Raw genomic sequence first — 25,189 nt, forward strand, 5'->3', positions numbered from 1 at the left:
AGGCAGATCAGAGATCGCAGCGTCGATTCTACCAAGTCCGGCGGTAGCAACAGTGGGCGGCGCGTTGCATTCGCCCCAGGCCAGAGCGTAGAGGAGAAGACACCGTCACCAGCTCCGATCAAGGCAGATCCTCCAACGCCTGGCAACACCTCCGCGGTGGATTCTCTGCGGAATATGGGCAACAACTTTAACCCCTTAAACCGCTTTCCCAGCATGAATGTACTGCCTCGCTTTGCGCGCGCTGTGAGTAATAATAGTACACCTGTTCTCCCCTCACCGGGCCAGGAACAGGCGAAAGCATCGCCTTCCCCAGAACCACTCAGTCGTACAGCCACGAACGAGTTGCCATCAGTAGATGAAAAGGGTGCCAGAGCGATCGCTGCTTTGGAGCAACTGAAGAAGACCACACCACCAGTGAAGCGCTTTCTGGAAGCCAAAGATGCCCAGGAGTTGAAGTTGAAGGAGGTTGACGAGCTGTTGAAAGAGTATCAAAGATTGGCGGGTGCATTACGAGGAGCAATTAACTACTGAAATACATCACATATTTGGTTGCAATGATGTGCATAAACATGCAAGACACAAAACTTTGGTAATAGATTTTGTCTATGTGGATTTGAGTAGCATAATGTAACGTCCTGTTGTTTCGCGATGACGGTACTTGCAACATACATACCGCGCCGCAGATGGTGGTTGGGGTTCGGCCAAAACGGGGGATACCGGATGGGGAAGGGGCAACCAGCGCGCACGGACTGTAAACAAGCAACCACAACACACAATTGCGCGCTCCGGCGAACACCAGACACCGCATTTCCCGAATCGCAAACATGGCGGAACCAATGTCGAATGTTTCGCCGGAGAAGCTCAATACTTACTCTGACAACATCATCGTCGACGATATTGATATGGCGTACAACGATCCGCCCTCGTCGCCTTTCGTCGAACACATCGGAGTCCAAGACCAGGAGAACATTGCCCCTGGAGCAGCAGCCACACCGGTGAAGCCGCTAATAGACTTTGAGGACAGCGTACCCCAATCCGCTTTCAGAGTGTCTCCCGAGAAGAAATTTGGGTTGAAGGAGCGCACAAGCCCAATGAAGACACTGCCAGCAAAGAATTTGATGGACGACTTTGAAGACCCGGCACATAAAACTGGCAGTGCGGATCGACAGACTCCCCAGAAGAACATCTCGCCCATCAAGGAGATTGCTACCGAGCGACGCGGGTCCGCAATGAGTAGCCACTCCTACAAAAGCCAATCGCCCTCGAAATCGTCACGCGTACCTTCGCCCGAAACGGTCCAGCGCAAGCCAACCCATACATATCAGCGGCAAACATCGGTCACACCGTCAAAGCGACCGGCCTCTTCTCACCAAGAGTCTCCGCTCCGCGACAACGAGGGCTTGACTACCGCGATGAAGTTCATGGAGGATAGCAACTTCAAAACTCGCGAAACACCCAGAAAGCGAACATCTCGAGGCCACGAATTTGAGATCGATCTGAGCATGGACAACACAGACTTCAATCCAGACGGGCCAGAGCCAACATCCTTGGACATCGATGATACCTGCTTCAGCAACTTCTCAGAGATGCCGGGGATCGATATGACGAAATTCGCATCCCTGAAACAGAGCCCAGCAAAGAGCGGCATGCCAGATGTAAGTCTATGTGCTGTTGATCTCACGTAGCATACTAACAATTTGAAAGGCTACACCTCGCGCTCGCCCTCAAATGACACCCTCGACGGTCCGACGGTCCGAACGCACTCCCAGTCCTACGCCACGGCGCGCATATAACGATAACGATACCACAAATCTACTTTTGGACTTCACCGCCCAGATTGAATCCTTCTCTTCATCCCGCCGTGCGTCACCCGGACGTGGGCGCAATTCGCCTAGCAAGTCTATCACAGAGCCAAACCTCCGCTCCTATTACCGGGACCAGCGATCGCCGGCCAAGGGTGGGTCGCAAGTACCTGCAACACCCAGCCAGAGGAGCCAAATGTTGAATCTGTTGGATTTTGAGCTGCCTCCGCCGCCTACACCACGATCGCTACCTACTGTCACCATCCGAGAGCTTGAGTCTGTAAAGTCCCAGTTTCAGTCTCAGGTGTCGTCTCTCACCGCCAGCTTGTCTGGAAAAGAAGCTGAGATCGACGCTCTTTCCAAAGCTATTGCCGATGCTGAACGCCGAGTTGGCGAAGCCCAAGAGACCGTCCGTGACGAACGCTCAGCTCGCGAATATGCAGAGACACAAATGGTTGACTGGAAGTCAAAAGGCGAAGAGGTTCAGAAACTGCTGCAGGACGTCCAGGCCGAGATGGCACGCAACGATGCTGAGCGCGAAGACCTCCTAGCGAGGTTGGCCGATGCAGAGAAGCGTGCTGATGATGCAGAGAGCCGCTCGTCTGAGCTTGAAACCAAGGTCATCGAGGCTGAAAGCAAGAACGTCGACATGACGACGTTTATCAACAACGATGAGGGCGATGAGAACAAGAAGGTTTACTCAGAACTCGAATGCCAATCTGCTATTGCAGAGAAGGTCAATGAGATTGCACGCGACCTGCACACAGCCTACAAGGCTAAACACGAGAAGAAGATCAAAGCCCTCAAGGACAATTACCAGAAGAAGGCCGACGAAAAGTGCAAAGAGCTTCGGGCGCAGATTGCTAGTCTCGAACGGCAAGTGGAAGACGCAGAGAAGAAGCGTGACAATACTTTCAGTAGGATCAATCCAGGCCAGCACGACGCCAGGGACGAGAGCCAAGGAGTATCTCCCTCAAAGAACACACGGAACGCCGAAGACGCTCAGATGCTAGAAGCGCAGAGAGCTGAAATCGAGAACCTCAAGGCTAGACTCGCCGGTCTTCAGTCGGAACTTCAGTCTCTTCGCAAATCCCACGATACCCTTGTTGAAGACCTTGAAGCTGAGCGCATCGAGAAAGGCGAGCTCGTAGCGGCCGCCGAACAGATGCTTTCCATGTGCGGAGAAAAGATGGAAGAGATGCAACAAGAAGACCTTCGCCGCTCACAAATGGGCTCCGCACCTGCTGCCCCTCAACAGCAAGCGCCGCCTCAGCAAGCAATGCGCAACACGGGTTTTCTGGCCGGTGGCCCCGGTGCCTCACGCCCCGGATCCGCACTTGGCGGTGGACGTCCCGGCAGTGCGATGGGTGACCGTCTAGGTGCCATGAACGAGCGTACCGGCAGTGGAATCGCTAAACCATCTGGACTTCGCGCACCAGGTGGCCTTAAGTTCCAAGGTGCTCCCGGTTTGAACCGGAGTCAAAGTGGTGGGAAGAGCAGGTTACTGTCCAACATCGAGCGCATGGGTGGGGGAAAGACACAGGAATAGAATACCTGGCCTCCTATCGTACGTGCTATGAAGGGTCTTGGATACGAGGTACCGGTCGCGAGGTTGGGATCAGACTTGGGTATATGGAGATCCCAATGAAAATATGGGGTCAAGAGGGTGTAATTCCGTCGGTGTATATTGGAGTCACTTGGTTACGATGATGACTTGGACGCTGGCGTTGTTTGGGATTCATCAGTCAAGATCTTTCGTGTCTATTGTTCCCCGCTATCCATGTTGAAATGTATTTGTTGTATATCTCAAACACTTTAGAGCGCGAATTCGCGGTCATACCACGCAGGTATGTGCAATCGAATCTTCTCACCAGTCTCACCAGCCATGCTCACATGTTTCATCCGCTCTCCAGTTCCCATACACCTCAGCATTCCTATCGAGGAAGTGTATTGGCTTGTTCACTTAGGAGTATTGCCCTACTTAGACGACGCTGACTACTTTGCGCGCTTTCGCGCTGTCACGTGACATCTCGCAATCGGCCTAGCGCACATCACACGAGTTGTTCAGGACTATCATCCTAATCTCATGACAATTACATCTAAATAGTACAAATATACCTGCGACCATTTGGTTGTCTACACTCCATCCAAAACGTCCACCATGGTCCGATAATCGATCATCAACGCGATCCTTGAGACGCGTCCGTGCTAGCGACTAACGAAATGGTCACGTCATGTCGTCAGCCTCTCCACTACGACATTGAGTACCGCGAGAGGCTTTTTCTTATGTCATTCACTACCATCATGACATAGCCGAGGCTAAGCACCGCGTTGTACGCAACTATGTGGATGCGGGTAAATTGCATGTGGCTGGATGTCTGCGCAACGTGTGATGTAGCCGTCGAACAAAGATGCAATTTCATCATAGTAATATGCGAATTGTTGTGATGGAGCACTGACGACATATAGACGATCCTGACCTGGAGACCTTGGCATATAAACTGCTCAGTCGATAGGTTACTGGTGAGCACAGCAGCATCTTTCTAATCCGAGACGACTATCGACCTTATCATACATAAATACCTGTCTCAACCCACTCGCACAAACCAAGCAATGTCTGGCAACGACAACCCCGGAAACTTTGCGAACCGTCCCAAGGACGAAGTCAAGGCCGCAGCACAGAAAGGTGGAGAGCACTCCCATAGCAGCGGTTTCGCATCTATGGATGCTGACAAGCGTAAGTGTACATCTGTATACTAAATAGCTAGGATTGACATTACTACAGAACACGACATCGCCTCTATGGGTGGCAAGGCCTCATCTGGCAGTTTCGAGCCCGGCAGTGAGAAGGCTAAGGAGGCCGGCAGGAAGGGTGGACAGTCGTCTTAGATGCTCCTCTGTCCCTCAATCTGGCACGAGTGTAGCAATGATATTTCTCCTGGTTTGCACCCAAGAGGATGACTGTGGAACCTTGAGTAGTCACCAATGAAGTAATTGTAATAAGTATCAGTGCACGACTTCATACAATGTGAAGTCTGTCTAGTTGCGAAAGTGATCAATTGTTTGCAGTGTTGCCAGTGCTCTACAATGTGTCCCTTCAGGCTCTGACGCAGCCCAACCGTCATAAGTTATGTGCGTGAATGTCGTGAAGCCTCCCATGTGTGACGAAAACGCCAATCCATCCCGAATCTAATGTGTAAAAGTTTGGAAGCATAGGGTCATCCCCACTGTGCTTCAAGAAGAATTAAAACGTATCCCAGCGTTCAGGAACATGATGAACGAAAGTGAAGAAGTGAAAGATAAGGTGTGAGGAAATATGGACCTAAACCGACACACCTAACCGTACATGTCGCAGCTCATCATCTTGATCTCATACTCGCTCTGGCCCTCGACGACACCGCAGTTGACGTCCCAGCCTAGCTCGAAAGTGTCGCTCTCAGGCATGCGGTCCTTCGCACCGGGTGCGCAGTTGGCATCGGGAGTATAGTACGAGACCTCCATGGCAGGTGCAGAGTTCCAGTCGCAAGCATCGACACGCTTGTAGAAAGTGCGGCGATGCATGCGCAGAGCCTTGCGTTCAATGGCCTTGTTGGTAGAATCGCAAGCGCAACGGGCTGCGAGAGTAAGCTCGTCGCGGCGGCACTCACAGCTCGAACCGTCTACTGCATAGCGGCGGGTGTTCGCTTTGACCTCCTTGTGAGGACGGTTCCACCAGTGACCGCGATCAGAGTTGTCGCTCTGCTCGGCTGTGGGTGTCTCTGTAGCCTGGTATTGCTCGTAGATGGTGGTCGCTACAACAGTGGTAACGACAACAGCCGGTGGGCCGTTCTCAACAGGAGTAGGGGCCGGTGGCTGCTCGTATCGCTCACCATCATCTTCTTCCTCTTCGTCCTCAGCAGGTGCCTCAGGCTGTGCGTAGGTTGGCTCGGGAGTCTCTTCGGGCTCAGTCTCAGAGTAAGCGGGTTGTTCAGGCTGAGTTGCAGACTGTGATGGTTCATTGGGCTCACTGGTATCGCCAGAGCCAGAGCTGGAACCGGATCCACCGATGTGGACCTTGGCACAGTTCTCGAAGGCCTCGTGCTCACGGTTGAGCCAGACCCAGATGAAGATGGCATCGCCTTCTGGCATGTTGGTGGGGACTTTGAAGTCGAAGGTCTGGGCCTCGGGAGATCCATCCTCGGTGGCATGCGGGCAAGCGCCGTGGTATGAGGCGGCCATCTTCCATGTCTTTCCCTTGTCGGTGGAGAAGCCAACCTGGCAAGAGCCCCCATAGTGGGTGCCGCCAGGTGCCTCGGGATCGTAATCGTAGTCGGTGAGTTGGAAGTAGGCGTCTTGACCAGGCTGCCAGGTAACAGTAGCATCCTCGGTGTCGAACTTGTCAAGATGGCCACGGCAAAGGCCAGGAGAGGGCTTACTGTCACCGCCATCGGGGCCGCAGCAGCCAAGCGGGTAGTTGAACTGTGGGTCCAGCTCCGTAGATTGTGGGTTGATGGAAGGGGCGCCTCCTAGAGGAGCCGGGTAGTACATGGACATATGGGCATGAGCAGCGCCAGCCAGGGCGAGCACAGAAAATATGTTTGTGTACATGGTTGAGTCTATTGGTGGATTCGTAAAGACCGTGTACGTAAAGAGTGACTTTTGGGGGGTATCAAATGAAGAACTTCTAGACTTCAAGTGCTGGTGGCTCCACAACGGTGGTCTGTTAACAATGTTCCACTGTGAATACAGGAAGTGCGTCGAAGTGTTCCCTATTTAGCAACAAAAAAGTCCAGTGAATAAGAGGAAGACGACCCAGCGTTTTCGAATGCAAAAGAGTGAAGTGTAGAATGAATGACGACGAAGGCTAGCTTGTCAGGAGGGACTGTGTGTCACTGGGAGTGATGGCCTCTTCCACATCGGGCGGCTTTCATCCTTTATATCATCTGCTGACGACTGACCAAGACTACCGTCGGGCTCGTCTACGTTCCCGTTTAGCACGGTCACTCTCAAGCGCCTCGAGGCCGTTGTGGGACCAGCATGCTAGTCGAATTTGCTCAGCAGTGGCATCTCCTGACCAGGCCGCGGCCAATGTGCGTAAGGCCAGCTCGCGTACGTGCGGATACGAAGTTGGCCTTACTGTTTCGAAACAGCGAAGCGCGGGAGTCTGTGGGGTTTCGGAGCAGCTCCGTTCAGCACCGCAAAGGTGTTTTGTCTGTTCCTGGCTGACGAGCTTCGGACTTGGTTTCACGTCTTGCTTTTTCGAGCGTAGCAACGGCGCTTGTTCCTGCCAAGGTCGTTAGGGCGGGGAATCACATACGAGATTCTGCCTGCTGTTTAAACTCCATCTTGTGATGATTAGCAAAGAACCCGAAGGCCCTTGTTTCACCATCTGAGATCTTCAGAATTCTTCGGTTCTCGGGCTGACGTGCAGGGAATGCATCGGCGCGACATCAAGTCATATCGATAAGATCGCTCGCTTCATCTAACCACGTGCGCGTGATAATCCTTGCCGATATTTGCTTTCACTGTAATGCTGTCTTTCCCATTCTGTGACTGTTCTCCGTTACGGGCTCCGATACTGTATACATAGTCGTCAACAAATGCAGCGCTGCGCAACACAGTTTGCCACAAGCTGCGGTTGAGGCGGGCTGCGGCTGCCGTCATGCGACGCCTGCCGCCTTCCGCAATTGTTATACCTGCGTCTAGCTTTTCACCACTTCAACTGGACGGGTGTCATCGTGTACCCACAGCAGGCTGCAGGGGAGCTTGGTGACGCGCTTCCAAGCATCCGCCCGCACCAGAACTGGTTATACAGCCTCGGGAATATCGGCACTGGGCATCGAAGGCGGCATCTAGGCACGACTTCCAAATTCAGTTTTGTTGGACGCAGCGTAATACGAGGAGGGTCTCCTGAATAATGTCAAGACTCTGGCAGGTTCCACGAGGACTTTCAGGAGAACGCCGCTTGCTTGGCCGCTACCATGGCATCGGCTCTCCTCGCCGTGGCCTCAAACCGGGCGTCATCGTCAACTGTGACAGAAAAGACGTGCCTGGGTGGCATCATCATACGGTATATTTGACAGCATCCTGGTTCCATTTTCACTGGAAACACCCTTGACCCGAGAAAACCGTTTGCAGCATCCCAGCTCCCAAATTACCTACCCCGTCAATCTCAGCCAGGCTTCTTCTGACATTACGGATTCTCGCGCCATTTTCGACCAGCCATTCGATGGGCCAGGCTGACAAACACAGACTTGCCTTGAAGCGCCTGGTGGGACAGCTAACGAGTTCCACCAACCCGAGCCGCCCGAGTGTTTCACCCCAACACTACCTAACTCATCGATTGGAGAGTGATATCTGCACGGATACCTATCGCGGGCCGCCAGTGTGAGTGACAGGCGAGATGTTCCTTGTCTCGCTTCCCCGGGTACCCCGGGATGCCTCTTCACTAGAACCCACTTTTAATACTCGACTTGTCTACCGGGGCGTTTGTTGGATGCCCTGGAATCTGGTGTGAGCCAATGACATACCGTCAAGCCGTTGAAGTAAAGAAGCAAATCTTACAACTGCCTGTGAAGCGCCTTGCAGCTATGACGCCCACGAAGGTTGTAACACTATGATCCTGCCCACAGACTCAGGGACCTGCTCTTCCCAGTACTTGAACATCTCGAGAGGTGATACATACTCCTGTGTGAGAAGCAAATCACACGGAATGTGTAAGATTGACTTTGTCAGTTTCACCATCTCGAAAACCCTAGCGTCGCTTTCCCCTCGGTCTACAGACTTCTGTCCAAAAAGCAGAGCAAGATGTCGCTCCCGTCGGTATCCAGTACTCCCACCCGCCGAGGAATACGCACGACCGTTGGCGGCACATCATTCAATCACAAGACGCCGTTGTATTATTAGCGTTGTAGCTTGTCAGGTCTCGTGTGCATGCTTTGTCGTAGCACTCTGTTCCAGATTCCGAAAGCCTGTCCCAAGGATGCTACCCAACCCACCAGGTGCCCGTGTGTCTCAGATAACCTCCCATAACAATACCAACGCAGAACACCGATGAGTCACAAAATCCATACAAGAAAATAATTGCGAAGAAACATGTGTCTGATTGCGTCTTGGCCGAGATAATATGTTTGAGTTCCTTCGGCAGACCCTGAAATCCACAAGCACTGAACTTTCACAACTCAGCTTTCCTCCCGCCCACCTACTATCTCATGGTCTTTCTCTCCGGTCCCAAGCAATGAGGCACAACCTGCAGTCTACTCTCTGAGGTGCATCATGGTTCGTCTCAAAGCCGGCAACCGAGTCGGTTTTCCAGACTAATGTAGCCTTTGCCGCATACGCCGACATGAGAATTATGGAAAAGCATGAAGAGAGCGGACATGAGCCCGTCTGCCATTTCCCTCACTGTTCACTTTCCTTTAGCGAAGGTAGTGCCCAGCTGTGCAGTGATACACTGATATGTCGCTAAATTGTACCCTACGAGTTCACGTACTCGGCGATCGGAATGTGCGATGCTTGAATGTATATACTGTTCAGCGCGCGGATGAGACAGGTGTACACAGGGATAACTAAGTCTCCTCTTTCGTACTCAAGGCTGAAGTTCCGCTGGCCGAGATAGAGACAGGTGTAGGATGACACCCTCCATTGCTTTCACGCATCCATCTTCTTAGCTGCTAATCCGTTCACATCGAACGTCTGAGAGATAACGCATATCGCACCACTGGACGTATTGCTTCGGTACTGCTGCTTGGAAGATCAATTTTGGCAAGTCAATAGAACAAGATGATATTGACAGCTGGTAACACTGGTATACGAGCACTTTTGCTCGACATTAACTTACTTCAATGTGCCCAGCAGCTTCACAACGTTGATTTGCCGGCTAATGAACGTCGACTTATGCTCTGCTACCCTGTAAATAGTAAGCCGTCGCTAAGGACGTAATCGGCAATCCCTTCTTGTGTGCCGACAACGACATGTCTTCCACGAACAACGATCTTGTTATCCTGACGCACATCAATGAGCTCGATGGTAAACTTGTGCTGAAATATGACATTCCTCGGGTTCAAAAAAACAGCAAATGCATTTCGAAGCGCGAAGAGGACCCCTCCCGGACATGATCCGCAAAATGTCACTGCTCCTGGTGTTTTCACACATACTAGATCTTGAGCTTGACCTGATATGTATGACAAGAGTGAACACTCCGAATTGAAGCGAGACGTGGCTCCTCTCCGTGTTGCTAGTTGAGGTCGTATGCACTGATCTATTGTCCACGCTTAACGCTTATTGAGGTATATTATTCGCGGCCAATCTACTTCTAAAGAAGTTTCTCTAGCTCCGCAGCGATCGCATCACCGACTTCGGCCGTACTTGACTTTCCGCCGATATCGCGTGTTCGGATGCCGTTGTCGATGGCAATCTTGGTGGCCTCATCGATCTTCAGCGCAAGCTCTGGTTGACATAAAGAGTACTTGAACATCATGCTGAGGGACAGGATCATTGCGATAGGGTTGACGACGCCTTTGCCCGCGATATCGGGTGCGGAACCTATTGATTGTAAGCAAGCGTAGATGCAGCGGCGCGCCAACAAAAAAAAAACGTACCGTGGATAGGCTCGTAGATTCCGTTAAGCTTGGTCTTGCCGTCTGGGATGCCACCTAAGCTGGCACTTGGAAGCAGACCAAGACTTCCAGGGATGACACTGGCTTCGTCGCTGATGATGTCGCCGAACAAGTTGCTCGTTACCACGACACCATTCAGTGCCCTTGGGCTCTTGATCATAAGCATAGCCGCCGAGTCGATGAGGTGGGTGCCGGACTCGAGTTCTGGGTACTCTTCCTTCATGATGCGCTCAAAGGTTTTCCGCCATAATCTCGATGTCGCCAGAACGTTTGCCTTGTCCAGACTCCATACCGGGACAGGCGGGTCCTCGACAGACGCGAGACTACCCGCTAACCGTACGACGCGCTCAATCTCCTCGACGCTATAAGGCTCTGTGTCCATGGCCTTGCCATCACCCTCATCTTCTTTTCGCTCGCCAAAGTATATACCGCCAGTCAACTCGCGGATGATGTTGAACTTTACGCCACGAACGTTGTCGGCTTTTAGGGGTGAGCCGTCGATGAGCGAGTCGGAGGCGAAGAAACACGGCCGCAGGTTTCCGAAGGTACCGAGTTCTTTGCGTAGTTTCAAGATTCCCTGCTCAGGGCGCACCTTGCCGGTTCCCCATTTCTATACAAGTTGTCAGATGGCGTCGGGTGAGTGTGGAGTTGTAGGGTCGTACCGGCCCGCCGACAGCACCGAGGATGATGGCGTCGGCCGACTTTGCGGCTTCGAGGGCTTCATCCGTGAGAGGATTGTTGTGTGCATCTATCGAACACTAGAACTAGTAAGACAAGTCCCCTACGTCATAGCTTGAAACTTACTCCTCCAAAAAGGTGCTCTTTGAAGTTGAAGGTGTTGTCGGTATGTTTCTGGATGACTTTGAGGATCTTCATCGCCTCGGCGACGACCTGGATGTGTGCGTCAGTAGGCGCATTGGGAAAGTGCGAAGGCTGCTGCTACCTCTGGGCCGACACCGTCACCTGTATGGAATTAGCGCACAGCTGTACGGACTTCAAATTATGGCTTACCAGCAAGGACAACAATATTGTGGGCAGTCATGATGAGTTGAGTATGCTTGGAATCCAACAAAGGGGGTTGCGCGCTCTCGAGGATTTGCCAAAGATTCGTGAAGCTACCCCACGAAGTAGTATTCCTTGCCCCGCTATCGCAACCCCTCCGACGTCGGCCGCCTTGTGCCGAGCATCGCTCTACGACTGCCTATTATTTACAACGCCCTGACGCTTCACCAACATGGACAGTGAATGCTCTTTTCAGCCCGTTTGCGAGGGCTCCGATGTCGCAAGCGGTTTCGGTGATTGAGAAGTCACTCTGTAGTCGTGACTTTCCATGTGTAATACGAACAGCGCATGTACAGGACACCAAGGTAGAGGAGAAGAAGGGCATGGTCCCGATGCTTGTGACGTTTCCAGCGAGTGTGTGTATAACGATCATCACGTCTTAGTTCATTAAGAGTGCCAAGAGCTATTGATTTGCAGTGCGCTTGCCCCTATGGTTCTCCAGGTACAGCAGTACAAGGAAGCGTATGATAGGGGTCAACACTTGCCGCCACATCACTCCTTGTCACCACGAAGCACCAGCGCCAACCTTTGGAAGCCGCGTGTGACAGCCAGAAGCCGATCACGACGTGCCATGCAATCTTGGAAGAGGTTACTTTTGGACGCTGCAGGACTGGGAGATTAGAAGCTGATTGTTCGGGTAAGCGACACGTTGAACCGGGACAGTAAGGTTTAAACCATCATCCCATACCAGTTAGAACCAATGACTTCGTGGGGTAAAGGGTGATGGAGAGGCCGCAGGCCGAACTGATGCGTCGTGGAGGCTCTGTGATGAACGCGGGATGGCGCTCCGTTCTAACCTTTCGTGCGCCAGCCTCCGCAGATCTCTCTCCCACACGCAAGCTCCAAGCCCCGATCTGGCTCCACGTTACACGCATCCTCACCTGTAGATCACAGCCAAGAGTCTTGGACATGAAGATCCTCTCTTGCGCCTCACATTCAGTGCGCGGTCCTTTATATAAGTCGTCGTAGCCCGCCGCTTTTTCGCGACAAGCCTCCGCGTTTCTGGGCGCCGCGCAACGACGTTGCGTAGCGGGACGCGCCAAGATAAGCGCACTATTGTGATGCAATCTCTGGCCGCTGGTTGTGCAATCTGTACTCGATCGGCAGCTTCGTGGTTGGGTTAGGTCAGAGTGTTGGAGATGCGTTTTGGACTGGCCGCGCTGGGCATGCGGCTTGGAACATCTCACTGCCCGCGTATCGCGGTTGGCGCCATACTAACCTGGGAACCCCGTGGGTGTCCCATGATGCCCCCAGGCTTACCTGTTTCCGTTCCACTGCCCGCCGGCTCACATATAATCCACACGAATCCCTTGCGCATGTGTTGGTTGCATCGTGTGGTCCACGGTCCTCACAAAGCCGGTACCGCTTACCGATTTGCGCGATTAAAATCACCGCTTTTTTTCAACAAACGTAGCGAACTACGGTTCGCGCTGCAAACACTGTGCAGCACAATCTCACCCGCATAAAACTACTCACCCGTCCCTCCTTCATGCCTTTGCAACTTCACACTCCTGTATACCTCGACTACAAACACGACCTCGAGCTCGTCCGGTAACGTACACCCAAGCCGTCCGCGGCGAGCGTTCCAGCCACCACTTCGAGACCCACTTCAAAGCCATTACACACTTCACCATGTTGTCCGTCCGCTCCAGTGTCGACAGCATCTACAGCCGGCTCAGCGGCGAGAAGCCCCTTCCCAAGCCAGCCTACCACTGCAACATGAACCCGGAAGAGCAGTCCCTCTGGGCCCTTATCGTAAGTGCCCCTCTAATCTGTGTCTTGATACAACGTCATACTAACGACTGTACAGGGAGAAGAAAAGTACGAATACACACGCGACAAGAAGGGCAGGGTACACAGGCGTCGTCTTACCTACGTCCAACGCGCACAGAAGCAACGTCTCTTCTTTGAGTCGCGCGTGGGTCATGCCATTGTCGGCGATGAGTGGATGAGGATGAAGCTTCCTTCCCGAAAGTGCTAGACAAGCACAAGTGGCTGGCCGCTGCCAACACACGAAGGTCAACCACGTCGCGGAGGCAGTTGTGCCATGATTTCGGTTACTGGGTCTCAGTGTGGCTGGGGTGTATTCCTCATGCTACTATCTCTTTTGTAATGGGTTTGGGGGCGTCAGATCAGTGGCCATTTCGCATAGGATACCCGGCATATGCATTCAGCGTGGAGTTGTCACGTTGCTCAAATCAATACTTCTTTTGACTACAAGTTTGCCTTGATGATGATTGATAGTGTGATGATATCTTACCTCATGGGATGTAGGTCACGTGCTCCAAAGCTTTTGCGCCACAACGAGAGAATAGCCTGCTTAGGGACTCTAGCTAAGCAGCGGCAGTGCAAATAGCGATGGATGGTGATGGTCTGCTTGTGGTGTGAAGTGGTGTAGAGGCCGCCTAGCTGTCGGCCCAACGCCACTGGGCGTAGCTGGCAAGCCTCCGCTCATTGGCTGGTTCCGCAGCGGCCGCCGCTCAGCCTTCAGCTGCGGGCGGGCTGTGACCTCACTCTCTCCCAATTTCTTCCTCACCCAACACACGGAAAGCGAATTGCCATCCCATCGAGCCATAATGTTCTGGCCCTACCCATGAGGAAATCCGCCTTGAGACCTCACAGCACCAATCCCAAACCATGTCGGACGACGAGGATGCGTTAGTCATCGCGGCGGATGGCGACCTCATCCTCGATGTCGCCCAGGAAGAGGGCGGACAGCGCTTCTCGTATCGCGTAGACTCTAAGACCCTGCAGCAGAACTCGCGGTACTTTGAGAATCTGCTGAGTGACCGCTTCAACGAAGGGCAGCGGCTGACGGCCGCTTTGGAAGCACTTGCCATGAGTAGCTATAGCAAGATTGCAGATGCGCCTGCCCACGTGCTTCCTCACATAGCCATCGTCAACGTCGGCCGTGTGGCCGTTGCCAAAGCCTCTTCGATCCGCAACCTGGTTGCAGACTTCCTCCGCGCCATCCATGGCCTCGATCTTGCCGTCACGAACCCGCCCATAGCCAACCTCGCCAATCTCGCCGTCGTAGCCGACCGATTCGATGCTGTTGCGGGCTTGTCGAAGCATATGCAAAGGAAAAAATACCTGCAGCTCATCGATGCCAAGTCGAGAGGCAAGCCAGCCCCAACGCAAACGGAAGAAAGGATACGGCAGAAGCTCTTCGTCGGTCTCCTCTTCGATCATCCATCGTGGGTAACGCGGTATTCGAAGCATCTGATCATGCGCGACTCAGTCCAGTGGCGACCGGGGACAGAGGAGGACCACACAAAAGCCTTGTGGTGGGACATACCAAACGGCGTCGAAGACGAGCTGATACAGAGACGAGAGTACATACTGGAAACCATCAACTCTGTACAGGCTCACTTCCTCAAGCTGTACACGTCTGGCGAACGCCAATGCAAGCTCTGGTACGATACATCGCTACAATGCGACTCGTTTCAGCTAGGGGAGATGGTTCGCTTCTTCTCCAAGATCGATACTATACGATTGCAAGGCAAAATCTACGATAACACAGAGCCGACGTATTACCTTGGCGACATCGATCGACTCCTATCATCACTTCGCCAGTGTTCCAACTACCAGGTCGATAGCAATCACGGACATTGCGGACTGCGCGGACGCATACTCCCACTTCTTGACCTTATACAAAATCAGCTCAGCCTCGATACAGGTAGTCTAGATATTGGAATCTGCGCGGAATGTTGGAACAACCACCGCAGTGAGTATGCCTGGCAGCTAGCTAAGCGACCGGTCATGTGGGCTCACCCAAAGTCTTTAACGGGTAATCGGGCGCTTACCAATGCCGTCGCGCGTAAGAGTCATCAGAGGACACCGAGTAGTTGTCTCAGCAGGCATGTGGCGGTTAGGGATCTTTTCATGGCTGTGGAGCGCGATTGGACGGCGAGGGACGTGTATTAAGGATACAGTACATCATCAAGGCAGCTTTTGAGGCCTTTGGGCCTCATGCAGATATGGCCTCAAAACGCCTCGATCAAGTGTTTGATGCTAGGACTAAGTTTTTCTAGTAACACGCGGAATTCAGGAAGGAGGGAACGTTACCCGCGTTTGAGGTGCTGGATGAGGGACAGCCTGACCCGCTTTGTTAACCCGGTGCCTGCACCCTTGTGATGCATGTTCATTGAACTCCGTGCAGTGGTTCTTTTCCCATCCTCTACCCGTGGTTCGTTCTTTGAACAGTTAGATGGTTGCGAGCCGACCCTTGCAAGGTTTACTCGGCTATGCAAGAGTCACGTCGCGGTGTGGTTGGGTCTTAGCGTAGACTGTGGTGGCTATGCAATCAGCCTGAGCTTGTGCGCAGCACCATGACTTCTGGTTGCGGCTACCCGAAGTGTTCCTTCCATGCCTAATACATCGATGGTCAAGGCCGATAGTAAGGCACACACAAGGCGCATATAGACTTTTCGCATCGTGTTCGTTGTGAATAGTATATAGATTCACTGAACCATGGAACATCACTTCTATTTCACCAGGACACCGGTAATCTTCTCAAACTACCTTTCACCTGTCCTTACCGTTTGTTCCGACCCACTTTAACGTTGGCCACTGCTCCAATGTCTGTCTCACTTTCCACCGTTCAGTATTTCGACAACGCCAACTCTCTATCCTACGCTGTCACTCCCTGCATTCAACACTACCCATTATCATCAAAGTCCGGAAGTATGTTTGACAAATTGAAGAAGACCTTTTCGACCCGCAAGTCTTCCAAGTCGACAAATAGCTATAGCCCACGGGACACAGAAGGCGCTGGACAGATGCTTGGTAATGCGCCTACAGGTGCACCGGTGAACAAGAGGAACTCTGCATCCCGCGACAGTGGCCTTACACTGTTCTCATACCCCGGCCCGTTTGACTCGGCGTCGCCTGCTACACGAAGACCCAGTAAGCACTACCCCACATGATACATCCACTTTACGATTGCTCTTCCTGAAGCTGACCTTTTGCCAGACAGCTCAAGCATGAATCCCTTTAGTTCTAACCGCGATGCCCCGCCGGCGTATACACCAGGCCCAGCTCAGAATGCCCCCGCAGTACATCCAGCCCCGACTACCGATATCGAAGAAGACGATCCCTATGACTTCCTTCGAAGCTTCGATACAGTCTTTCTGATTGATGATTCTGGATCCATGGCCGGCCGCTCTTGGAAGGAGACTGGCAAGGCTCTTGAAGTGATTGCACCGATCTGCACCAAGCGTGATGCGGACGGAATCGACATCTACTTCCTTAACCACCCCGACTCTAGCATTTACAAAAACGTCACATCAGCGAGTACCGTCATCGAGATCTTTCAGACGGTGCGTCCCAGGGGTGCAACACCGACCGGTCAGCGCCTGAACAAGATCCTCAAGTCTTATCTCGAGCGATTCGTGCTCGACAAGAGTATCAAGCCCATGAACATCATCGTCATCACTGATGGTGTGCCATCCGACGATCTTGAAACTCCCATTATCAACGCCGCCAGGAAGCTCGACGAGAAAGACGCAGAAGCATACCAACTTGGCATCCAGTTCTTCCAGGTCGGAAAAGAGCCTGGTGCCAGGGAGCATCTCATGCAACTTGATGATGGCCTTATCAAAATAGCGCAGAGCCAGGGCTTGGGAGTTCCTCGGGACATTGTCGACACGGTGCCTTTCACTGGAGACGGGAACGCTGAGCTCACCGGCACAGGAATACTCAAGGCAACTATGGGAGCTATCAATCGCCGATGGGACTATACTTCTAAGGGAATACATCAAAAATAGCTGGGCGCGGCTAGTTCCTACAAAGGCGCAGTGTGCTTCACGGGTGGACCAGCCGATGGGGTCGTCATAATCCATCAATTTGATACGTTTGAAGATACGATTTCGGGCGTTGATTGGGCGGTCCTATCTGTATGCTTTGGGAGGTGGTGTCATCATGGGCGTTGGTGGTTCGATATCCTCATTTTACGGGTCGCTTCTGCATACGCACGATGATACCCCCTGGTCTGCATGGCTCTATATTGGATAAAGCGGTTGGGTGGATATTTGCATGCAGCTCTCCAAGTTCAGCTAGAGACTTCTTGGGTCGATGATAGCTGGTCATTTCTTGTCCCTTTTTCACTCTTCTCCATACGTTTACGACTGGTAACGACAGTAGTTTCACTCACTGGTTTCTGAGCAAATACACCTAGTAATTCTACAACAGAGCAAATTTCCAGAATACCCCTCTTTGTGAACGTCGTCCCACGAAGGAGGGGTAAATTCCGTGCGTGAGTGCCTGAAAGCCTGAAGTTTGCCTAAGGCTGCCTCACAAGGCAGACTCGCCTATATCTGCCCGTTGCAGCGGGAACCTCCCACAAGCAAACACGAACACCGGCCTTGCATATCAACGTGGGCGGATGCGGCTGGTAGTCGAAAGTAGTACATGCAGTGTTATGCAAAAAGCTCCAAACACCATGGAATACGCCCCTCCGGTCAAGTGGTTGCCTGTCTTGTTCGTCCAAGAATCGCCTCTTTTTTTTTGTGGATAGGAGTACTGGTATGCGCTTTACTGTCGCTGTTCATGCAAGGGATCACCGGGTAACCCAAATGGCGTCAATCCGACAGATCGTTTAGTTGAGGACAATTTGACTATCAGACGCCGTCCTCAGTGCCACTGCTGCGGGTACGCAATACAACGACCAAGCACACTCCAATCAAATCCCCGAATAGCGGCTTAGAGTCAAGCGAGGCATCGAGAGGTGTGGTTCTCATACAAACACCCAACCTTGGAAGGCAGCAAACATGGCCTCGCGGAAAGGGACAGCAGCCAGTTCACCATATCTTTACAATAAATACAGGATCACAAAATTCACCAAAAAATGCTTGGCGACATACCTGGAACTCAGAGAATCAGGGGTACCATGTGCTAACTTCAATACGATGCATGTGTTGATCGACTGATCGATGTTCTGTGCGGACTGCACGAGAAGATCTCGAAACTCGTGCTTCGTGAGCACGAGCATCGACGGAACATAATTATAGTCTAGAAATAGGTAGGCATTCGACTGCAATCCCAAAAGTCTGCACGATTTCGATCAGATCACTCAGTAGAACGGCCATCTTGCTACCCGTGTTGCAGTTAAAGATGATCTCTTGCGGCAAGAAGCCATGTGAGTCGATCATTGACCTTGAGCACGCCGTTCATTCGTACCAGCGAAGGGGCTATACTGAAATTCATAGCACAAAGACTGGTATACTTAGTTCGACGGTAGAGATAGACGTTCACCAGGCTGTACTGGCAAAGGCTACAGTACACTTCTCCCGGTCTAGCGTGCGTGCTCGCTAACGCACCAATAACACACCAATAGATCTATTGTTCTTCCAGGTTCTGGTGCAGTAATCGTCTATACAATTTTTCCAGTTCGAGTAATGCGGAGCTGCAGCATGACATACGTCGTCGCATGGGCAGAGATCTTGTTTGGTTATGGCTGGTGCAAGATTCAGTGATGTGGTGCAGGGATGGCGTAGGCGGGGATGCAGGCGACGATGACGTTTTGGCTTCCGGTAGCTTGGCCAACCCCCATTTACAACTTTCCTGGGCATGTCGACCCAGAAGGAGGGGACGAGCACCGACGCTGCCATCCCTTACTTCACCAACCTCGCCTGGTCCATCTACCGCATCAAAATTGCCCTGCTGACCTCGGGCACGTCGTCAGACATGGCCAAATCACAGGCGCTGCAGAGCAACCTGGACGTCGACTACGTGATCAGCTACCGCTTTGCAAAGACGGGTACGTTTGCGCCATTGCGGGGTCTCCAATTGATATACTGATCCGCGCGCAGACAAGACAAAGGCCACCGCACAGTTCGAGAAGCTTTGTGAGGCGCTCGCAAACGTCGGGCTGCAGACAGAGGTCCGCAATGGCGAGTCGCACTCAATCCTGCTCTTCGTGAGGGTCGCTTCCGACGAGCACCTGTTCGGCGAGGTATACAGGTCCAGGTATGCAAGCCTCTACTGCGTCTGGGAAGGACCGTGGCTAAACCGCAAGCAGAGTCCGCGACTGGATCCACGGTGTCCGAACTGCTGCCCCCGAAAAGGTTACGCGCGAATCGCTCGAAGCAGAGCCCCTCTACGAGGCCGAGAGGCTGCGTATAATATACCAGCTCATTACCAACCCTCCGTCCGAAGGCGGCGCTGGCATCACACCCAAGGAGGGAGAATGGGAGAATGTCGAATCCGTCTTTGCGCTGCACGACCACGCCTACAACAAGGACTGGATCAAGAAGTGGACCTCGCAGTACTTCCTGACTACCGAGGACTTGGATGATATCAGGAACCGTCTGGGAGAGAAGGCAAGTCTCCACAACATCGCCCCTGAGGCTATCAACTAACCTACTCAGATCGCCTTCTATTTCGCCTTCACACAGTCCTACTTTACCTTCCTCATCCCCGCTGCCGGCTTCGGCTTCTTCTCCTGGCTCTTCTTCGGCTCCTTCTCGCCCATCTACGGCCTTGCGAGCGCCCTCTGGTGCACCGTCTTCACCGAATACTGGAAACAACAGGAGGTGGACCTGAGCGTTCGCTGGGGCGTCAAGGGCGTCTCCAAGATCGATGTCAGGAAGAAGGACTTTGCACCTGAAAAGACCATCACCGACCCGGTCACTGGCGAGCAGGTTGGCTTCTTCCCGGCATCCAAGCGCTTCCAGAGGCAGTTGCTGCAGATTCCCTTCGCTATCATCGCGGCTTGTTCCCTCGGAGCTGTCATTGCGACCTGCTTTGGCATTGAGGTCTTCATCTCTGAGGTCTACAACGGGCCGCTCAAGAGCGTTCTCGTGAGCATCATTCCAGACCTACATCCCAGAATTCAACTAATTTCCGCCAGGTATTCATTCCAACTGGCATCCTCACAACCGTCAACCCTATTCTGAACACCCTCCTAACGCAAGCCGCTACACGCCTGACCCAATTCGAGAATTACGAGACCGCGGGTGCGTACGAAAAGGCATTGACCCAGAAGATCTTTGTCATGAACTTCATCATGTCGTACTTGGGAATCTTCCTGACTGCCTTCGTCTACGTACCCTTTGGCAGAGTCATTGTACCCTACCTTGACATTTTCAATGTTGCCGTGCGACCCTTCGCCGAAGATGAGAAGCAGCTGCACCTCAACTCGACAAGCTCCAGCTGGAGCATCAACCCCGACCGTCTTCGTAAGCAGGTCATATACTTCACAGTCACCGCTCAGGTCGTCAACCTTGGCATGGAGCTTATCGTTCCTTACCTCAAGCGTCGTGGTCTTGCTAAGTACAAGGAAATGCAGTCCGACAGGGCTGCAAAGAACGGTGGTTCCACTCCAGCCGCTACCGAAAATGACCCAGCTGAGGACGCTGCCTTCCTTGATCGTGTCCGCAAGGAGGCTGAACTCGACGTCTACGATGTTACCGCCGACCTTCGTGAGATGGTTGTGCAATTTGGTTACCTTTCGCTCTTCTCCGTGGTTTGGCCTCTTACCGCTGTTTCCTTCCTCATCAACGACTGGATCGAGCTTCGTGCTGATGCCATGAAGATCTGCGTTGAGATGCGACGTCCGACCCCATGGCGTGCTGATACCATCGGCCCCTGGCTCGATTCCCTCTCCTTCCTCACCTGGATGGGCAGCCTCACTACATCCGCTCTCGTTTACATGTTCTGGAACGACCGCACTGGACCCAGCGGCAGTCCTTCCAACATTCAGCTATGGGCCCTCCTCCTAACTGTCTTCTTCTCCGAGCACCTCTTCATCTTCTTCCGCTGGGGCGTTCGCGAGGTATTGTCCAGACTCGACTCTCCTGGCCTACAGAAGGAACGCCGTGAACGCTTCCTGGTACGCAAGCAATACTTTGAGGAGAACCTCAGCCAGCTGCAGAACATGCCCAGGTTGAGTGAGAAGGGTGGCGAGATTACTAGAAAGAGTCTCGAAGAAGAAGCTAGGCAGGGCAGTCTCAGGGATAGTACTGCCGAGATCAGATTCTGGCAGCGCCAGAGGAGCTGGAGGGAGAGCGCGGCGGTTGCGAAGGACCTCATCAGCAGGGCGCAGAACGAGACCATCATGGAGACGAAGAAGGAGTTGTAGAGCATGGTAGCAGATGCAGTCATGTTGTAGGCTGTGATGAGCGTCTGATGGAGTAGGAGACGGTGGGTTTCCTATGTTATAACTCGAGCATTATTAGCCTGGCGCTATATGGAGTACTTCTGCCTTTGAAAGCGTCTGCTTTGATAGCCTATCAATCTTGCTGGCAACGATCTTGATCTTGTTATAATCCGCTATCCAGTTCTTCTAACCGTGCTCATATTCAAGCAGACCAGCTCTACTCGAGTGACACGACCATTGAGGCTGCTGAAGCTTATACATGATTTTGCTTCTGCTCGGATAAGCCAGTCTTTCTTCCTCGAGCGCATGCATGAAGCCTGCTACTCAATGAGAAAAGACGTCCCGTTGCTGGCGACATTTCTGAAGAGCGGACTGACGTAGAAAGCCGCAATGCGACGTCCTTGCATCAGACCAGGCTTCGGACTCGCCTCGCAGTAGCAGGGCTAGGTATGACTGTACGCATCAAGCGTATCGTTAGTATCATCTAGGTGCTCCTAAGAGCGAGCAGAAGAACAGCGAAAAAAAAAAGAACGGATTTATCATGGGACATCTACAATACTAAGAAACAGAGGTTGTGAAAACGTATAGAGATTAGACATCTCGTGTCGCTCCCGATCAATTAGAACCGGACAGAAGACAACATCGGTGGCGGGGAGGACTCGTGTCGCCGCGTCGAGGTCTGGTGGGATCAACATGGTGGTGCGAGGCCTTTTCCGGTCGATGAGGCATCCATCCGGGTGTTGTACGTCTATAGCTGTCAAACGCCTATAGCGCCGTAGATTGCTGTGGGTATCGCGCAATGGTGGAAACAATCATGCCGCCCTAATCTGTCCGCATGGTGAGTGGACCTGCCGGAGCGTTCGTACTCGCCTAGCCATATCACCGCCTCATACCACACCTGCCTGGCATTTGAAACTATTGTGGGCCCGTCAAGCTGCAATTGTCGTTCCATTCCGCTGCGCCTGAATCATTTTCTTCGTGGCTTTTGCCCAGTGGTCAATCCATGTTTGGGCCTCATGATCTTCTTTTCAACGACTGTCCTGGTCCGATTCTGGCTGCAGAGGAGGTAGGTAAGTTCAGTGCAAAAGGAATGATGAAATCCCAAAGAAGCTAGTGGATAGGACAAAGCCTTCGTCCATGCTTCGCACAGAAAGGTCTCCGGTACCCGAATGAATCCAGCGTAGCGTCACTCACTTGAGGCTTCTCATGTGGGCTCGCTGCTTGGTGTATGTCTCGTAGTTGCCACCAAAAACGCATTCGAGAATGCTGGGTCCGATATTCTGTCCCGAGCGAGCGGCCTGCATACGATCGCTGAGGGTAAAGTACGCTTCTTTGAAAGCGTCAAAGGCAATCTGAACCTTGTGGGATCCACCGGAAATATTGTTCTCTGGGCGATTAGGATCCTGGATGGACAGGCCGTCATATTTTTCGGGGCGGCCATCGATACCATAGTTCGTCTGCTTTTGTTAGCTATGCAAACGAAAGTGGGAAAAGCAGCCGGAGGCCTCTGCTCGTTCCACAGCGACATGGGAAGACTTACCTTCTCAATGATAGCAGGAGGATGCATCTGGATGCGTTTGCGGGATAGATCAAAGTCACCATAGTACTTGAGGAATCCTAGGAAACATTCTCCGAGGTTGTCCGGTTTAGGGGAATGCTGAATGTAGCTGACGATCAAGCAAATGATACTGTACCCTCCAATCCCGCCAGTGTGGACTTCATTCAAGCCATGCATGGCGAGAAACTGCTTCATGAGTGCCACCATGTATATCATATCGGGGTACTGCTGCTTCCACTGTGCAAATGTCGCTTGTGCTTGCACTCCGCTCAAATTCTCGAACGAAATGTCAACTTGAAGCTTGGTGAGCTCGTCTTCGAACTTGATGATGGGAACGCGCGCAGGGATGACCAGTGCGTTGTTGTTGGCCGCCAACCTTGTGTCTTTAAGCCTTCTGGCTGCCTTGTAGAGCAGACTCTTGTTGGCCCCCCTCGCGGACATGTCGACAACGGGTTCTCCACCATTGTAGTGCCTATCCGAGACATATACCAGATCCATGTCGGCCGTGGGCAAGTAAAGACCCGCAGGGAAGGAGCCGAAACACAAGATGCGTCCGTTTTCTTGAGGGAACCTGCGTTGTCCCATAGCGCTGTTAACGCGGTTGACTAGCCGGTTACGTTGTTCGTGCTCGAAGGGCTTTGGTGCGACGAAGTCATAGAAGTCGAGTATCTCGTTATGAAGCCTGTAACAGTGTTAGTCCAATAATCGCGTTCCAGGGTAAGCTGGCTATCGCATAACTGCCACAGATGCAGTCGCAGGAATGAATAGAACTTACCATTTCTCAGGTTCGCTGGCGAGATGCGCATACGGGTCGCGTGAGGGAAGCCACGGCGTTGGATTGACGTTGGGAACGGGTAGCCATTCGTCCACAACACCACTCAGATTGGCTTTGCGTTTGTTGTTGTTTCTCGCAGGACGAGGTGCCCGATGTTCAGCTACAGCCGCCTGTTGCCGATCAACAATGCTGTCAATATGCGCGAACTCGCTCAAGGAGCCTTGAACAGCGTCGCGACTATCGTCCTCGTCACCAAACGAGATGAAATCGTCGTTGGCAACAACTGAATTGTGTCCAGCGGCCTTCTCGGCTTCCTGGTTCTTGGCCTTCCGGATCAGTTTGACAAAGTCGGTTCTCTTTCCCGTGGTCTCATCGGGAGGCGGCAAGGCGGTGTACGGGTCGGGATTGGACCATTTAGGAATAGAATCGCCATCAGCACGTTTGGTTTGCGTTCGGGCTGCCTTGGGCTCGCGAGCGTCGCCGTCGCCGTCGCCATCTTCATCGGCAGAATCCGCGCTCTCTACCTGCATATCTGCCTCTTCGTCGTCAGAAATATCATCTGGGTTGTGGAACCGGTTGGAGCCGTCGGCAACACCTAGAGCGCGTTCCGGACTACCGCCGTCGCGATGGGTCAGAAGGGCGCGCTCGTGTGGGGCAGCTTTCTTGAAACCACCCCTACGGTATCCGTTCGTGTTGTTCCTGCCGTCCGCGCGAGACGAGCCTCGCGAGGCCCCACCACGGCCGCGCCTTCTTGATGATGCAGAGCCGGAAGGACCCCGCGGCACATTGGAATCGCTAGCAGGCGGGAAGCGGGGAGCGGGGTGACTAGACTCGAAGGTGAACTGGGACTGATTGCCGTTGCGCGCACCGCCTGGTCGGTAGTTGTCGCCATCACCACCAGTGAACGTCATGCGGTCTGCAAGTGGTCGCGGGCGGTCGCGCGCAGGTCGCGACGGGCGATATGAGTCTCCCATGGCGTGTCGCGTTTGTAGTGTAAGGAGGGTTTGTCGCGCGCAATTGATGAGTGGTTGTTGTGGGTAGGTGCTGATAGCGGTGTGTTGCGGAGGGATAAAGGTCTCAGGCGCGAAAGATTTGTCCAGCGACAATGCGAGTAAGCCAAGACCTTAGCGCGACCCAGTGAATTTGTGGGGTGCCCGCGACCGGGACCCCGTGTTCACTGCAACTTGAATTGGTCAGTGCTTGGAGCAATAGACGAAGTTAATGTTACTGAAGCTAACGCCCTCCGCTGTTGCAATGTTGGATGAGATGTACATCCAGTCAGGTCTGACACTTGCT

General features: G+C 52.9%; 9 protein-coding genes across 9 annotated transcripts; 6 read left to right on the top strand and 3 right to left on the bottom strand.

The window, feature by feature from the left end:
* Positions 1-824: 824 nt before the first annotated feature.
* J4E86_003487 (uncharacterized protein) lies at positions 825-3,351 on the top strand (the record flags this gene model as incomplete). Its single annotated transcript, XM_051444040.1, has 2 exons — positions 825-1,655; positions 1,705-3,351. The coding sequence occupies 2 exons, from the start codon at positions 825-827 to the stop codon at positions 3,349-3,351; spliced, it is 2,478 nt and encodes an 825-aa protein (XP_051305535.1).
* Positions 3,352-4,415: 1,064 nt separating this feature from the next.
* J4E86_003488 (uncharacterized protein) lies at positions 4,416-4,691 on the top strand (the record flags this gene model as incomplete). The annotated part of the gene is made up of 2 exons (XM_051444041.1): positions 4,416-4,539; positions 4,588-4,691. The coding sequence occupies 2 exons, from the start codon at positions 4,416-4,418 to the stop codon at positions 4,689-4,691; spliced, it is 228 nt and encodes a 75-aa protein (XP_051305536.1).
* Positions 4,692-5,138: 447 nt separating this feature from the next.
* Positions 5,139-6,389, bottom strand: J4E86_003489 (uncharacterized protein; the record flags this gene model as incomplete). Its single annotated transcript, XM_051444042.1, has 1 exon — positions 5,139-6,389. One exon carries the CDS (start codon positions 6,387-6,389, stop codon positions 5,139-5,141), a length of 1,251 nt encoding a protein of 416 aa, XP_051305537.1.
* Positions 6,390-10,095: 3,706 nt separating this feature from the next.
* On the bottom strand, positions 10,096-11,441 carry J4E86_003490 (uncharacterized protein; the record flags this gene model as incomplete). Its single annotated transcript, XM_051444043.1, has 6 exons — positions 10,096-10,325; positions 10,382-11,009; positions 11,062-11,157; positions 11,204-11,290; positions 11,343-11,362; positions 11,411-11,441. 6 exons carry the CDS (start codon positions 11,439-11,441, stop codon positions 10,096-10,098), a joined length of 1,092 nt encoding a protein of 363 aa, XP_051305538.1.
* A 1,652-nt stretch (positions 11,442-13,093) lies between these two features.
* Positions 13,094-13,442, top strand: J4E86_003491 (uncharacterized protein; the record flags this gene model as incomplete). The annotated part of the gene is made up of 2 exons (XM_051444044.1): positions 13,094-13,216; positions 13,272-13,442. The coding sequence occupies 2 exons, from the start codon at positions 13,094-13,096 to the stop codon at positions 13,440-13,442; spliced, it is 294 nt and encodes a 97-aa protein (XP_051305539.1).
* A 656-nt stretch (positions 13,443-14,098) lies between these two features.
* J4E86_003492 (uncharacterized protein) lies at positions 14,099-15,388 on the top strand (the record flags this gene model as incomplete). The annotated part of the gene is made up of 1 exon (XM_051444045.1): positions 14,099-15,388. The coding sequence occupies one exon, from the start codon at positions 14,099-14,101 to the stop codon at positions 15,386-15,388; it is 1,290 nt and encodes a 429-aa protein (XP_051305540.1).
* A 653-nt stretch (positions 15,389-16,041) lies between these two features.
* Positions 16,042-17,229, top strand: J4E86_003493 (uncharacterized protein; the record flags this gene model as incomplete). The annotated part of the gene is made up of 2 exons (XM_051444046.1): positions 16,042-16,369; positions 16,502-17,229. 2 exons carry the CDS (start codon positions 16,042-16,044, stop codon positions 17,227-17,229), a joined length of 1,056 nt encoding a protein of 351 aa, XP_051305541.1.
* A 1,801-nt stretch (positions 17,230-19,030) lies between these two features.
* On the top strand, positions 19,031-21,542 carry J4E86_003494 (uncharacterized protein; the record flags this gene model as incomplete). Its single annotated transcript, XM_051444047.1, has 5 exons — positions 19,031-19,220; positions 19,273-19,429; positions 19,482-19,782; positions 19,831-20,262; positions 20,313-21,542. 5 exons carry the CDS (start codon positions 19,031-19,033, stop codon positions 21,540-21,542), a joined length of 2,310 nt encoding a protein of 769 aa, XP_051305542.1.
* A 1,208-nt stretch (positions 21,543-22,750) lies between these two features.
* J4E86_003495 (uncharacterized protein) lies at positions 22,751-24,867 on the bottom strand (the record flags this gene model as incomplete). The annotated part of the gene is made up of 3 exons (XM_051444048.1): positions 22,751-23,017; positions 23,101-23,800; positions 23,894-24,867. 3 exons carry the CDS (start codon positions 24,865-24,867, stop codon positions 22,751-22,753), a joined length of 1,941 nt encoding a protein of 646 aa, XP_051305543.1.
* Positions 24,868-25,189: the final 322 nt, after the last annotated feature.

The sequence above is a fragment of the Alternaria arbusti genome (genome assembly GCF_024043155.1).
Source record: "Alternaria arbusti strain BMP 1465 chromosome Unknown scaffold_3, whole genome shotgun sequence".
NCBI lineage: Eukaryota > Fungi > Ascomycota > Dothideomycetes > Pleosporales > Pleosporaceae > Alternaria > Alternaria arbusti.